The 16,246-nt window shown below is 43.0% G+C and overlaps 2 protein-coding genes across 6 annotated transcripts in view; both read right to left on the reverse strand.

Moving 5' to 3' along the window:
• Positions 1-2,574, reverse strand: part of mctp1b (multiple C2 domains, transmembrane 1b) — a 38,838-nt gene extending 36,264 nt beyond the window's left edge. Inside the window, exon 1 of one of the 5 annotated variants that reach the window (XM_034710277.1) lies at positions 1,000-1,877. In XM_034710277.1, coding sequence (XP_034566168.1) covers positions 1,000-1,503 — 504 coding nt within the window. In that variant the 5' untranslated portion in view covers positions 1,504-1,877. Of the gene's footprint in view, positions 1-999; positions 1,878-2,438 lie in introns of those variants that run through there. The other 4 variants (XM_034710275.1, XM_034710276.1, XM_034710274.1 and 1 more) reach the window with 4 other exon arrangements.
• Positions 2,575-5,435: 2,861 nt separating this feature from the next.
• sept5b (septin 5b) lies at positions 5,436-15,331 on the reverse strand (the record flags this gene model as incomplete). Its single annotated transcript, XM_034710169.1, has 9 exons — positions 5,436-6,543; positions 6,728-6,833; positions 9,374-9,509; positions 9,633-9,729; positions 9,922-10,023; positions 10,228-10,345; positions 10,432-10,566; positions 15,023-15,146; positions 15,241-15,331. Coding segments are annotated over 9 exons (972 nt in total), but the record flags the coding sequence as incomplete, so codon positions are not given.
• Between the last annotated feature and the right edge of the window lie 915 nt (positions 15,332-16,246).

The following is a 16,246-nucleotide window of genomic DNA, read 5'->3' on the forward strand; positions in this document are numbered from 1 at the left end:
TCCATCAAGCTGTCCGCTCTGATCTCCTGCTGCTCGTCACACTGAGGATCTGAGGCTGCAGAATCAGGGACATCTTTCAAACCACCCACACATCCTCTGCAAGAAGCATTTAGAAAGTGCATGCACACCTTCATTTATTATCAAGATGACTAAGCTTTATTATTAATAATGTGCTTTTGGCTTTTAGAATCAACTTGTGCACCATTTTTCAACTGTCTGTTTGTGTTTTCTACATTGCATTGGATGTTTTGATCATATTTAGTGAATTGAAACGTCCTGCAAACATCACAAAGTCTAATATTATTACACCGTCCCTTCTTCCCTCACTTCCTCACCTGGATAAGCTAATCACATGTTTGTTGAACCGTTCAATAGAGATGTTTTACAGCCCAGTAAATCAAACCACCATACTGCACTCGATCAATAACACACTGGGACTCCTATTAATCCCAGTGTGGTGCTTTCTAGGAGAATTAATTATTAAAACCATATCACAGCTCTGATATTTCACCTCTGTCTTATGTCATAAGAGAACAAACACACAAGCTGCTTCCTTAAAGTGAAGTTTTTAAGGAAGTTAGGGTTTCATTTATTAATTTTGTGGTCTCAGATTCTGACCTGCTCTTGTTTTAAGGTGAGTAAAATGTGCTTTGCTTGTTTGATGGTCAAAAAAACGAGGATTTTGAACGCACCACTGTGTAAAGTTCACTATGATTCATTGAGAAAATCCTCTCCAGGTTTTTTGAGAGATTTCCTGCCAGCAGACTTATTGCAAAAGCCTATCACTTTAAGGTTATTGCATGTAATGATGATTTAATCCTAATCCAGGTGATTAATCCGGATTTGGATTCAGTCTGCAGCATGTCACGCGCGCAATCTGCATTGAAACTTGCCTCTCAAAGTGTCCAATCATCCATCACCCAGTCCCCCTCAGAGACAGAACGTGCACACACTCTTATATTTAAAGGCACCCCTCATATGAGACAGGTAAGAGCTCACCGCCTGCTCAGCTTCTGCAGCTGCGGCAGATGTTGCCGCGTCGCCGCCTTCGCTTCTGCCGCTCGAAGGATCCGCCAGCCTCTCCAAACACGCAGACCCCAGGGAGGAGCTCTTGTGATGGGACTGCACCAGATGAGCCAACGTGGGTTTGTTTGTACTGCCAGATCTGTGGGAAAGGGGCTTCACTGATCCGGATCCGCTGGCCGCCGCTTTGCCGCAGACTTGCGCCTCCTCCAGCTGCGGGGACGCGAACAGCAAGTCCGGCTGTGAGGAGGAGATCACTCGGTCCAGGGCGACGGTCTCCTTCCTCTTCATCTTCTTAAACATCCACCCGGACTTCTCCTTCTTGTCCTCGGGATCTGTGGGGTCTCTGGAGTCTCTGGGGTCTCTGGAGCCCAGCTTGGGGCTCAGCAGCGGCTTCGCTTTGGCTTGGAACTGTTTCCACATCGTGTTGTGTTGTTGGGACGCGCCGCTCTCATTCTGGTCCTCCTCGCTCCGCTCCATGCCCGCCTCTGATCCGGACTCGATCGGGCGACACTGAAGCTGCTGGTCTGCAGGGGAACGTTACGCAACCTGGATCCAGACTGTGTGGTCTCATCACACCGAGGAACAAGGACTGAACGCGGGGCTGCACCGCTGGCAGCTGGGGTCGTCCAGCCCTCTTTTCATGGAAGTATTTACAACAGCAGCATACCAAGGAAACAAGAGACAGCAGGGCCGGTCTGAGGGTTTAGGAGGACTGGAGGAGGACTAAACAGATGGGCCCCCTTACTCAACTTCCATGTGACACTAAAAGCATCAAATTCATCTAAAAAAAATACTCTAATATTACTGAGGGGACAATAAATCTGACTCTGCTATGGAGAGGGATATAAAGTGGGGACCCCAAAGAATTAAAGCCACAGTGTAACCGCAATTCCATTAGTGGCCACTTGGGGGTGGCTTCTAAAGTGAGTCAATCTCCATAGAGCCTGATGTTAAAATGCAGAAATAAACATGTTTACAGCGCGGTGTGCAAAAACAGCCCAACTTCTTTAGGGGCTGAACTTTTATGAATCACCTGTTTAAACCATATTTGGGCGTAAAGGTTTGCATAAATAGGGGCGTGGCCTCTGAGTGACCGGTGGGAGCTGCTAGCTGCTTACCTCATCACTCTGTGTTTGTGGTGTTTGTTCATGTTTATATCTTAGGTTGCCAACTTTCTCCCTCCTAAATAAGGGACAGGTGCACGGTGCCATGGTGGTGTGAGCATGATGTGTGAATTCAGCGTTCATATTCTGATTCAACTGGAAATGCAGAAAGTGTGTATTCTCCCTTTAATCCTTCCTGTATCATTCTGTAACCTCATATGAATAAACCTCAAAGAAACCACAGTTTGGATCTTTACATCAAAAAACAGGAAAAAGAGAAATTAAATGCAAAAGAGGAGAATGACTCACCACATGTACTTCCTCCATGGAGACTTGTTGCTGCTCTTGACTGACTCCAGCAGTCTTTGGTCCTTCTGCACAGAGAGAAGTCCTCACATGACGAGTCACAGCTTACAGATACTTGAAGTTCATGTTTGATCAGCTCTGTGCTGCATCTGTTCCTTGAGTCTGACCATTTAAACGCCATCAGAGAGAAAATCCTCTCCACACTTTTTTGCAGGACTTGGTGCATTTGTGTTGTATACAACTGATGCACACGAGGGGGCCTGTGATTGGATGACAGGCGGTGGGATTGACACATGATCTGCCCTTTCATCTGATTGATCTAGGATCTATAGAGTGCAGTCTGCTGTATTTAAAGAGTTAATAGTCAATATACGGGACAATTGAGGTCTGTATGAAACAAACCAATTCAGCCCAATATACGGGACGTCCCGGCTAATACAGGAGAGTTGGCGACACTACATATGTATCATGTATGTAGCATTCATTATAAGCTAGCACTAGTTAGCTTGTCATTCGTTGATTTACTTGTGACTGATATTGTATTTCACTTTGCACAAGCTTTCTCAGCTTCTTAACTTTAATGAATGAACAACTTTGGAAAGCTAACGTCAGAATGCGACTCTCAATCCTTGCAAAACAGTGAAGCTAACCACCTCGTTAGCCTGCTCATGAACTAGCTACAGGCAGACTGTTGAGCTTTGATAAATTAGCTCTTGCAAACTCCTAGCTTGTAAAACTTTGAGCTCCATGAAGCAAAGTGGCGGCAACCACAAAGCCAAATTGTAGGCACTTCAAAAAAAAAAAGGTAGCTGCCAAAGCAAAGCGTCACAACAAGCAAGCGCTAACATTTGTAGAGAAGTCTTGAACCGTGCATCTCTAACACAAAAACCAGACGTGTCTTAGATGAAAACAAAACACTTTATTATTAATTATTCAGCCGTTATTACTCGTCCATGTTTCACTGTACATCACTCAGAAACCCTGTTTGAATAAAAGCTTTAAAAAACAAGTCATTATTAATATTTTTGTATCATTTTAAAGCTAATAAATCATCTTTTGACTGTTTCTTGCAGGTTTGGGGGTCTGGATTATCTGTGTTCATGTCTTGCTGAAGTCACATCTTTAGAATCTGTACCAGCTCTGAAATAAAACTCATATAATATACGTACATGCCCAGAAACACTGACTGTGAGTCTTGATAGAGTACCATATGTAGGATTATTGTACATGAACTTGTTCCTCTTCTGTGATTGCGCTCTGTAATGCTTTCTCACAGTAAATGTATTATTAAAGGTTTTATATATTGATAAGAGCGTCAATAATGTATATCACCATGGCTTTCCTAGAGACCGTACCGACTCCCTCTCTCTCTCTCTTCTCCTTTAAAGATGTCGACATGTGCACAAACATTCAGACTCATTCACACGGCGGCTCCAGCTTTCAAAAGAAGCTGATGGTTTGATGGTTTGATGCTTTAAGCGTAGCTCCGTACGTCCGCTCTGATTGGTTGGTTGGTAGCCGTGGGTCTCATCAGGAGTCACATTGCGGGATTTTGGCTCCAAAATTTTGACTATTGCGTCCAAACTTTCCCCTGAGAGCGCCACTTTACAAAGGTCTTATTCACAGCTTATTATTCTCACTGACGTATGCTACATCCATTAGAATTTAACCACTCCACAGGTTCACACTTCAAACACTAGACTCCATCTATAACTCTAGTGGATGGGTTGTTACTCTCACCCCCATGAAATCTTGTAACTATCAGCTTTCTTTTAAGGAGGAGTTACCCTCTGGGGGAGACGGGGAACTTAACGAGCATTCCAGCAGGTTATTGACAGACGACTTCCAGACAACAGTTTCTTTTCTGTGTGCTGCAGTATTTACAGCTCAGTCAGCAACTCGAGAAGCAACCACTTCTTGGTTAACTTCATTCTAACTGCAGTAGTGCCGGTTTATCTGTGTCTGATGAGTCTCAGCTTCACTGTAAACAGTTCCACAGAGGCTTCCCTCTGGCTTCCTTCAGCGGTATGAACCTGAAACAGAAACTGATGTTCTTGTGATGTTCTTGTAATTAACGGGTCTTCAGTTTGCTGAAATAACAACATCATGATGCAGATTAGTCCAAAGTCCAAAGTCCAGCTTTGTCAGGTCTGTCCTCAAGAGGAGAAGAAAACTACGTCTACAATGTTTGTTTGTGGAATGGAGGTCTATGAAAGAGGATTAGAGACACTGATGTTTCTTTAGCTCTGACCTTCTTCACGGAATGTTCCATTTGTTCTCAGAATTCTGACATCATCAAAGACAGGATTCTGACATCATCAAAGACAGAATTCTGACATCATCAAAGACAGAATTCTGACATCATCAAAGACAGAACTCTGACATCATCAAAGACAGAATTCTGACATCATCAAAGACAGAATTCTGACATCATCAAATACAGAACTCTGACATCATCAAAGACAGAATTCTGACATCATCAAAGACAGAATTCTGACATCATCAAAGACAGAATTCTGACATCATCAAATACAGAATTCTGACATCATCAAAGACAGAATTCTGACATCATCATAGACAGAATTCTGACATCATCATAGACAGAATTCTGACATCATCAAAGACAGAATTCTGACATCACCATAGACAGAATTCTGACATCATCATAGACAGAATTCTGACATCATCAAAGACAGAATTCTGACATCATCATAGACAGAATTCTGCAATTCTGTCCTCTGCTACCCTCCTCCTTTCCTCTCCTCTCTTTTTTCCCCTTTCATTCTTTCCTCTCCTTTTTTCTTTCTTCCTCTCTCTCTCACCTCGTCTTTTTCTCTCCTCCTTCTGTCTTCCTTTTTCCTTCTCTCCTCTGCTGCCTCTCCTTTTTTCTTTCCCTTTCTTATTCCCGCTTTCCTTCCATCCTTCTCCTCTCCTCTTTTCTTCCCTCCTCCTCTCCTTTTTCCACCTCCCCTCCTCTCTCCTTTCCTTTCCTCTTCTCTTGTCTTATATCTTGTCCTTCTCTTTGTTTTTCTCACATCTTCTCCTCTTTCCTAAATTTTCATCCTTCTTTCTCATTTCCTCTCCTTTTTTCCTTCCTCCTCTCCTTTCCTCTTTCCTCCTCTCCTTTCCTCATCAAAGACAGAATTCTAGAACACCTGCTGTTGCTCTCCATACAGACTGTTTCTCCTGCTGACACCTGATTGGTGGATACTCCTCAGACTACAGACAGAGACCAGAACCCTTCTCAGACTAAAAACCCAGACCCTGAGATCCAGATCCAACATGTCTCTGAATCAGAATCTGTAATTACAGGTTAGTTGTAGCTGAAAGTAAAAAGCTTTGTCAGGTCTGTCCTCAAGAGGAGAAGAAAACTACGTCTACAATGTTTGTTTGTTGAATGGAGGTGGGATCCATCATTTCTGATGCTGCGTTCAGGGAAGTCAGGAAATCTGAATGCTGATTGTCTTTAGTGACACAGCATCAAGCAGATTAGTGTCTCAGTGTAAATGTTAGGTTGTTAGCTGCTCTTCATGCAGATATCTGTTTATAGAGAGAAAGATTATCAACCTTGGGAGCTGGGATGTGTTCCTCCTCCTGCTGTTCCTCTCCATACAGACTGTTTCTCCTTTTCAAACCATCAGCATCTTTTTCAGCTCCTCACATACAACAGGTGCTCACACACTCAGTGCATCAACTACTCCACAAGTCGAGGCTAAGGTGCATTAGTCTCATTCAGTGTTTCAAGTCTACAGTGTCTTAAAGGTAACAAAGTGCAACTACTTCCTATCGCCTAACTACAACTCACTTGGCTAAAGACTGTAAAAAAAAAAGGAGTGTCAGAAACATCGAAATGTGGTCGGATACATCCTCCAGCATGCTGTCATTCATCTACGTATTACTCTGTGAGTGAGATATTCAGAATGGGGTAAATACTCCTCCTCTCATCCCCTGAAGAGAGATGGGTGTTTTAAAGGATTATGCCGGTGTTGTGTTGGATTTTGTCCTGGTTTAACACCTAAAGGCTCAGATTTCATGGCGTCACAGGTCACAGGTCCTGCTCATGCATCTGCTGCTGCATCTTCTGGAGCATCTGCTGCATCCTCCTCAGCTGCAGAGGAGATAAAGACGAGACAGAGGGACGGGAAACAAGAGGGGATCAGAGACACGTTACATAATCTCACATGTAGGTCATCATTTTAAATCAGCGTCTTGGTTGTGTAACACCTGCTGCCGTGCATTATTCACTGTTTGAGGTTTATTAGAATCAGGGAAAATAAAAGGCTTCCTCTCACTTCGTCATCTTTCATCTTGATGAGTTTCTCCGTCTCCACGTCCGGCGTGGACGGCAGCGGCAGGATGGGGATGGGACTCTCCACTCGCTTATCAGCGTTCATCTTACTGAGAGAGAGGCGAGATAAACATGACGGATGAAGACAGCAGAGCAACGTGTTCCTCTCACTGCGGCGTTCAGAGACACGCTGAACATCAACCTCTCTAAAGCCTCAGAACGGTTCTCTAATTATAACCTGTTTGAAATGACTCCAGCTGAATGAGATGAAGCCTGGCAGGTTCTCAGTTAATCAATGATTCAGACTCTGATTCTTCAGACACACAGAGTCCCAGGTGCAGAACCTCAGCAGGTTAAAACACTGCAGCACATTTCTCTGTAACAGATTGTGTGCACGACTATTATTAAACACAGGGCGGGGGAAAGAAGGCGATTGATGGAGCTTGTGAAATAAATGTGCAAATTTGAAGCATTAGTCTTTTTCTTCCTTCATGAGGTTGCAATTTGACTCCCTTAAAACAATTCTTAAAATAAATCTTCTGAAGTTGAAAACTTAAGCGTGGGGAGTTAGAAGTACTCTGGCCTGCAAACCAGCCTTCCATGTAACATCAGACTTCCACCAGATCCGTATCCGTGTCCGTCTCCGTTTTCAGAATCCAGCCCGGAGCAGGACCGCCGGACAGCTGGAGTACCAAAGCATCATCCAACCCATTCTCCTCTACTGTTCCCCCCTGCTACTACAACATGCTCACTGTCTCCAACAAAAACCAAACTCATACACACCACAAACACTGCCACCAAAATCATCCACCCAACCTGTCTGACCTCAACAACAGAGCCATCATACGCAGAGCACGCACCATAACACTGGACCCCCAACACCCCCTCTACTCGGTCTTCACACTACTCCCCTGTGGTCGCAGATACAGATCCCCATACTGTCAACGAGCCCGGTTTGGCAGGAGCTTTGTCCTGTCGGCCATAGCACTGCTAAATAAAATGCACATGTAATGTGTCCGGTGTGCACCATTGTTGTGAGGCTGGGTGGATAGATCTATCTATCTATCTATCTATCTATCTGTCTATCTGTCTATCTATCTATCTATCTATCTATCTATCTATCTATCTATCTATCTGTCTATCTATCTATCTATCTATCTATCTATCTATCTATCTATCTATCTGTCTATCTGTCTATCTGTCTATCTGTCTATCTATCTATCTATCTATCTATCTATCTATCTGTCTATCTATCTATCTATCTATCTATCTATCTATCTATCTATCTATCTATCTGTCTATCTGTCTATCTGTCATGTGACCGAGGTTTCCCCTTCTGTAATCCCTGAATCAAGGATCCTCCTCCTCCTCCTCTCCTCATCCATGTGGTCTTTCTGGTCCTCTGAAAACCTCTGACCTGTTGACTCCAGGTCTGGCTCCACTCATCATGACTTTGGTTTGTTGTTGTAGTTAAGTGAAATACGATCTGGTGATAACACAGAGTCTTTTATTCTGAAAATTAACCGGATGTTTTCATTTTGTTTTGGTGAAACCTGACTTCCTGTCCCGCTCCATCTGCTCTGTTGAGATTGATGCGTCGTGCTCCGGCATCCGGGAACAAATAGAAGTCTTGAGTATCTGATCCGGAGGACTCTGACCTGCTGGATCAGAGACGGAGCCGGGACGCAACGGAGTGGATCCAGTGGAAGTTAACACATTGACTAGAATAGAAACCGATCAGATCTGGTGCTGTGACGGAGCGGACACGGATCTGGTGGAATTTGGCCGTAAGGGAAGGACAGATGAGCGAAGGAAATGAGCGTTAAGGGAAAGGAAAGGAAAGGAAAAGCCAAGGAAAAGAAAGGAGAGGAAAGGAAATGAGCGCTAAGGGAGGAGAAAGCTGAGGAAATTAGGTGAGCATTAAGGAAAGGAATGTTAACGAAAGGAAAGGAAAGGAAATGAGCGCTAAGGAAAGTAAAGCCAAGGTAAGGAAAGGAAAGAAAAGGAAATCATCACTAAGGAAAAGAAAGCTGAGGAAAGGAACGCCAAGGAGAGGAAAGGAAAGGAAATGAGAGCTAAGGAAAGGAAAGCTGAGGAAAGGAAATGAGTGCTTAGGGAAGGAAAGGAAAGGAAAAGAAAGCTGAGGGAAGGAAAGGAGAGAATCAACAAACTCAAACACGTTTGTTTGAACAGGTCAATGGAGGCAGAAAAAATAGAAGTCTTGTGGATCTGATCCGGAGGACTCCGACCTGCAGGATCAGAGTCGCAGCTGGAACACAACGGAGCGGATCCAGTGGAAGTTAACACATTGAGTAGAATAGAAACCTATCAGATCTGGAGCTGTGACGGATCAGAGACGGATCTGGTGGAATTTGACTGTAAGTGTAAATTGACAACTGCAATATTCATGGCTTCTAACTGCATCGTCCTGCAACGATGACACAACTTTAACAACTGAATCAGTGATGCATTAGCTCCGGTGAGTTTCAAGACTCCATGAAATGTCATTTCACAGCAAACTGCACATATTCACCTCCACATCTCCCGGTAAGAGAGGTGAAACACAGCCTGAGTTTAAGTGGACATGACAGGATGCTGATCCCACATAAAAACATCACACAGTACAGAAGCTTGGTGCTCCTGTTGGTACCTGGTCATGTTCTGGATGCACTGGGCTCTGTAGTTCTCGTAGTGACAGTCGCTGGTGATGTCCTTCAGGTCGTGCATGTGTGTTCGTATCAGCATGGTCCTCAGCTTCACGAAGTCGCAGTGTGACGGGTTCTCCACTGTGAGAACACACAGAGAGGTTAATGTGAGGGCCGGGCGCTCTCTGTTTATCAGCGTGGATTCTTGAAGTTAAAAATAGCAGCAGAGTTTGGAGACAGACGGCTGCAGAGAGAGATTCCTACCCTCCACTATCCCCCACGGGTACAGCCTCCCTCTCACTCTCTGACCTCGGGCCTCCACCACCGTGTTGCTGCCGATCACCGCGAACGGGGTGCTCTCCTGCATCCCAAATCACACACAGGGGGAGGAGGACTCAGATCAGGGAGGCGTCTATGAGTAACATCACTTTTACACAACATTGATGCATGACTTTGTCTGAAAATACACAGCTGCTGGTTGATTTTGCACACTTTGGAAGATCACAAGAGGGACTCCAGCTCTCCAACATGCTACGTAGGCTGTGCAGCTCACCTTCAGCTCTTTATCCTGACGCTTGAACTCCTCATCCTCATCAGAGTCGCAGTCAGGGAACTGGTAGACCTTTATCCCGTATTTATCGACCTCCTCCCTCAGCTGGAAGAAGAACACACACAGGAGAGGTGGTGGATAACAGGAGGAACACTCTCAAACACACACTAACAACCTCCAACCTCCCACTGGATGCTACAGATTCATCAGGAAGTGGACGCCTGGGAGGAAACTTGACGATGAACATCAGAGGAAGCCTGAGTCCTCCCTCCCTGACATTAAAAAGAAAGTCCTGATTTGTGGTCTTACCCGCTCTTTGAGCTTCTTGATCTCCGTCGGAGTGAGACAGTCGGCTTTGGAGATGAGAGGAACCACGTTCACTTTGTCCTGCAGCACCTTCATGAAGGCGATGTCGACCGGACGCAGCCTGCAGGAGAGCGTGAACTTCACTCAGCCTCTTCACGTGTGTAATTAATATCATGAGTGCATATGAAACAGGAGCTGGTTCATTACCCGTGTCCAAACGGAGGGATGAAGTAGAGGCAGCAGTGCACTCGGTTGTCCTGGATGTTCTTTCTGTTGAGTCCGCTCTCGTCTCTGAAGTATTGTTCAAACTGCTGGTTGATGTAGTCTGTGATCGCTCTCCAGCTACAAACACACAGAGATCTGCATGTTGTTATGTGAAGTCTGATAAAGCTTCATGTGGAGGAGGAAAGGAACAGAGTATGAAGCAGTTTCGTGCACGAACAAAGATCGCACCTATCATCAACCCTGTCAGCTCCCTTACTGTGACCTTCCTCAAACATTTCCTCTTGTGTTTTCTCAGCGAACACTTTCTGTATTCTGTGGTTCCTGGTCATAAGAGATTAAATATAAAAGTACGGACTGGTCCTTTAATCCAGCTCTGATCTGTTCTGCTGAAAACACACTCTCTTTGTGTCTCTGTGTCTCTGTGAGCGGAGGTGGACCTGAAGAGGTCGGTCCTTCCCTGAGGGGGCGAGGAGCAGATCTTCCCTCTGTGACCACAGACTGGAGTCAATATTTTGTCCATTATTAATTTACCTTTATGTTGGAATATTCAATAAAAACCTGCTGAGGTGTTTTTCCCCCTGATGCGTGGTTCAGTTTGTGGAGGAGGTTTTGTAGCAGAGAGCTTATCGGCTGAACAGCAGGCGATGGAGGTGTCACTGCTGAGGTCTGCAGATTTATCAAACACAGAGAGTTTACTCTGCTTTTACTGGAACAGGACCTTATAAAACCACACAGGTCTGCAGAACTGGTCTGCACGGACTCTGAGGGAACATTTCAAACTTTACTTTCAGCATTTATCAACCTTTATCAGAGACGTCTGTATTTTCTCTTGATCTGTAGAAGTTCCTCTTAACTTGTTGTTTTTTACACCTCATGAAATAATTCTGCATTATTATAGAACATGAATGAACTTCCTCTCTGATGAAATCCTCTGCAGTCGTCTTTATTTCCCTTTTTGGACTTCAGATGATTTCATGAAAAAACTACAGAACAAAACTCTGACTGGAGAAACATGAAGAGAGCGATTAGAGATCGATCCATCAGGGTCAGAGAGAGAGTGTGAGGAATATAATTAAAGGGCTGACGATGTTAAATCGATACTGGAGCTCTGAACTAAAGGAAACATCGGGACACAGAGAAGAAGATTTAACATTTAGAGAAAGATGGAGAGTCAGAGAGTGAGTGATGGATGATGTCAGCTGAGTTATTGATGATCAGAGGCGGCGTTACATCACTAAAGTCCAGGACTCTGACCTGAGTCTGACTTGGATTTGAGCTCTGAGGACTCTTTGCAGCAGCTGGTGCATGTGTTGTTTTGCAGCAGATGCTTACTTTTACTATTATATTGATTTAAATGTTGCTTTATTATTTTATTAATATTATTATTTAACTCCATTATTGCAAGAGCATCCTCTACAGTTCAACCAACACCCTCCTCAACAAATTACAATACATACAAAACTCAGCTGCACGCCTCCTCACTCACTCACACTCCAGAGACCACATCACCCCAGTCCTCCAGAACCTCCATTGGCTTCCCATCCCCTCAAGAATACAAGATCCTCCTCATCATCACCTACAAAGCCCTCCATAATCTAGCTCCCTCCTTCCTCACCGACCTTCTGCAACCTCCGCTCCACCAACGCCAACCTCCTCACCCCTCTCACCAAACCCAAGCACCAAACCTGGGGGGGACAGGGCCTTCTCTGTTGCTGCCCCCACCCTCTGGAACTCTCTCCCCCAACACCTCAGACTCTCCCTCACTCACCAACTTCAAAACCGGACTCCACACACACCTTTAGAAAGTCTTTGAACCTGTAACTGATTGATTTTGTCTTGTTTTGTTTTGCTGCCTTGCTTTTCTATTGTATCATTTATTTTCTTGTAAAGTGTCTTGGAGAATCTTTTAAAGCACTTTTATAAATAAAATGTATTATTATTATTATTATTATTATTAACTGTTTATTTTGATTGATTTATTTAAATGTATCTCCTCACTTGTATTTATATTTTTAGCCTTAATTTTATTCTCATCTCTTATCCTTACCCTTTTAAATGTATTTATTTTAACTATTTATATTCTTAATATTAATCTGATGCTTTAACTTATTTTAATTACACATATTTTATAGTAGTTGGTGTGCATTAGTCTCACGGTCCTTCTGACTTTTTGGGTTTGAAGCAGGAGGTGTCAGAAAAGTTACCACAGGGATAACTGGCTTGTGGCGGACGTCGCTTTTTGATCCTTCGCTGTCGTCTCTTCACTGTGAAGCAGAATTCACCCAGTGTTGGATTGTTCACCCACTAACAGGGAACGTGTGCTGGGTCTAGACCAGGGGTGTCAAACTCATTTCAGTTCAGGGGCCACATACAGCCCAATTTGATCTCAAGTGGGCCGGACATAAATAACAAAAATTCCAAATTGTTCTGTTTGTTTTAATGCAAGAAGGTATCAGTAACATTAAAATGTTCACATTTAATGAACTATCTTTTTACTAAAACAGCTGTTGTATTTTTTGCCATATTGAGTCAACACACCAAACACACAGGTTTCCCATTCAGCTGACACACAGAGTGTTATATTTACAGCAAAAGAACAGAGATTATCATAATGAAGAAGGTAAAGTTGAATATTGTTGAAATTCTATGAATTTCCGCCAGATTATGCAAATATTAATTTTCCTCACTTTGAGAAAAAAAATCCTGGAGCACTGTTCATGTGCCTTCTGTCAGCTGTTTGATTGTATGCGACACCCAGAGAACAAATTTGAAATAGTAGTTACTTTTATTGAAAAATTAATGAAAAGTTAAAGTCTTCTCTGTAATTTTTTTACTTTGCAAAGTTGTCCTGTGGGCCAGATTGGAACCTCTGGCGGGCCGTATGTTTGACACCCCTGGTCTAGACCGTCGTGAGACAGGTTAGTTTTTTGTTTTTAAATATGTCTTGTCATTATTTCATTTCTGCTTCTTTCTTGTTTTCAGTCGCTGTAAAGCTTTGAATTGCATTTGATTTGATTGATTGATGAATAGTGAGTTCTGATTTCATGAATTTTACAGTGAATGCATCAAGAGCAGAGCAACATGTTCAATATGCAAAAGACACATCGAGGAGAAGTACTGTATAATCCAGAATAAATGTGACACCTGTTAGAAGATGAGGTCTGTTTAAGGGTCAGGGAAAAAGTTTAAAGCTTCCATCACATGCAGCAATGTGAAGTTTCTATGCAGATGAGATCCTTCTAACACCATCTGTCAATCGGCTCCCCCTGCTGGCCACTTGTTGAATTACATTCAGGAGTTTTTCCAATCAAACCAGCTCTCCATACACTTAGTTAACTTCACAGCTTACCATTGATTTCTTTAAAAGCATGATTATGATCTAATAAGAGAGAGAAGCTTTAAAAAGTGACGACTAAAAGGTTTTAAAAGTGCGTCTCACGGACTAAACTTGAAAATGTGTTTTTTCCCCTGAATCAAATTTCCCTTCACGACACAGTGTCTATAACTTTCAGTATTGAATATCTACAGATCGTATTGAGGCGTTCAAAACGTGATAGAAAATCTACACAAAAGAGTGAGTTAGAGTAAGCTCTTAACAATCAATGAATCCATACTCCATTAATTGTAAACATCCCTACTGGAGAGAGACGCTAAAGTGACTTGGACTGCTTCTGCTAGCTACGGATACAGGTTTGCATCTGTTGATGGATAAAGAGAAAAAGAAAGCTAAAGGAATGAAGAGAGTCCCCCTGAAGGGACCGAGGTAACAGCTTTGGTAACGCCCACCAATTACCTGTAGAGAGGCGTAGTGTACATTTATGCACGAGGCACAGCACAGCACTGTAACTTCATTGAAGAGGCTGAAGTGAGCTTCCTGCTAAAGGTGTCTGGACTCTTGGAGTCTCAGGTAAAGGATCAGAAGCAGCCAGAGGGAGCTCAGGCAGTCCTCCTCTCATCAGAGAAACCAGTTGAGGTGGTTCAGGCATCTGGTGAGGACGCTTCTTTTAGAGGAGACGCCGAGGTAGACCCAGAGCTCCCTGGAGGGATACTAAGTCTGGCTTAGAGACGCCTGGAGCAGACCCGAGGAGGAGCTGGGGAACATGCTGGTCTGGGTGGACCTGCTGAGCCTGCTGCCACTACGACCCGGCACAGGTGAACATGGACTGATGATTTATGATGTTGATATGAATTCTTGTCATGCAGATCTTATTTTAGTTTCTTATCCAGTAAAAACTGCAGGAAATGATTCGACATATAAATCACCTGACTGGATTCATGAAGCTGCTTTTTGTCTTGTAACAGGATTTGTTGAAACACCGGACCTGCTCTAATCCTCTTAAAGGGCCGAGCATGATGTGTGATATCAGCAGGCGTGAATCTCACAGGATGCCTCTTACATTTTCACGCTGAGGAGACGGACAGCAGAGCTTCATCTGTACGTGGGTGAGAGAGGCGGCGCTGAAAGGACGGGTCAGATGAGTGCTGTGTAGGTTTCAGCCTCACTCACAGACTCCCTCAGAGTCGTCTCAGTCCCTGTTCAGGTCTTTACTCAGCGTCCTGTCTGATCACTCACCACTCCGTGTTGTTGACGGCGTCCCCGAACCCCGGAGTGTCCAGGATGGTGAGTTTCAGCTTCACGCCCTTCTCCTCGATGTCCACCGTGTGCTTGGTGATCTCCACCGTCTGACTGATCCGCTCTGCAGAGTGAAGAAGACGTCACGCAGGTGTTTGATGAAGTCAGACTGAAGTGTGATTATAGATATGAGACGCTGTGATTGGTTAACGACTCACCCTCTGCATTGAGCAGCTTCCTGTCTTTGTGCAGGTCGGTGAGGAAGAGGCTGTTCACCAGGGTGGACTTTCCCAGACCGGACTCACCTGAAACACACACACGGGAACACACACACAGGATTCAGTTTCAGTCTGATAAGGACTGAAAACACAGATTATAAAGCAGGCTGTCTTTGCTGCAGAGACGTGGTGAGAGGATGTGGACATGTAAGAGGCATTCAGGCTCTAAAATGTCTGATTTTAATATTTAATGAGCCTCTAAAAGTCTTTTTAAGAGTGACCTTCTCTTCTTTTTACTTGCACATACATCTGATCTTGATGTTCGCCTCTGGAAACCCTCGTGGGCGTGTCCACAGGGTCCGTTAAAGTGGCACAGGCCCTCCTTGAAATTTGATTGGCCATCCAAGGTGCCTCCCCAAAAATCCTACACTATGATTGGATGTTTGAATTATCAGAGGCGGGACTTGTGTTCAAATCAACTATTTTAGATGTGTTAACAGGCGGGCTGTGGAACTTCAACTAAAATCAATTCCTTATTTCAAGAAACCTTTTAAGTTATCAGCCAGGTATGATAAATAAAACTTAGATACAATTGAAAATGTTCACAAATAAAGCAAATGATAAATTAATAAATAAATAAAAAAATAAATAAAAATAAATAAATAAATAAATAATGAATAAAAAATAAAGAATAATAAATAAATAAAGAATAAATAAAAACACAATAAATTAATTAATGAAAAAATAAAAAAAATAATTAATTAATAATAAATAATAAATGAATAAAAATTTAATAGAAACATAAGACATAAATGAATAAAATAATAATAAATAAATAAATAAATAATGAATAAAAAATAAATAAAGAATAAATAATACAAAAAAATAAAAAATAAATTAATGAAAAAATGAATAAATAAATTGAAAATAATAATAATAGATAAATAATAACAAATAAATACAATTTGAAAATAAACATGCCATTCTTTGCAAAAACAAATACAAT

Source organism: Notolabrus celidotus, chromosome 19, assembly GCF_009762535.1.
Source record: "Notolabrus celidotus isolate fNotCel1 chromosome 19, fNotCel1.pri, whole genome shotgun sequence".
Classification (NCBI taxonomy): domain Eukaryota; kingdom Metazoa; phylum Chordata; class Actinopteri; order Labriformes; family Labridae; genus Notolabrus; species Notolabrus celidotus.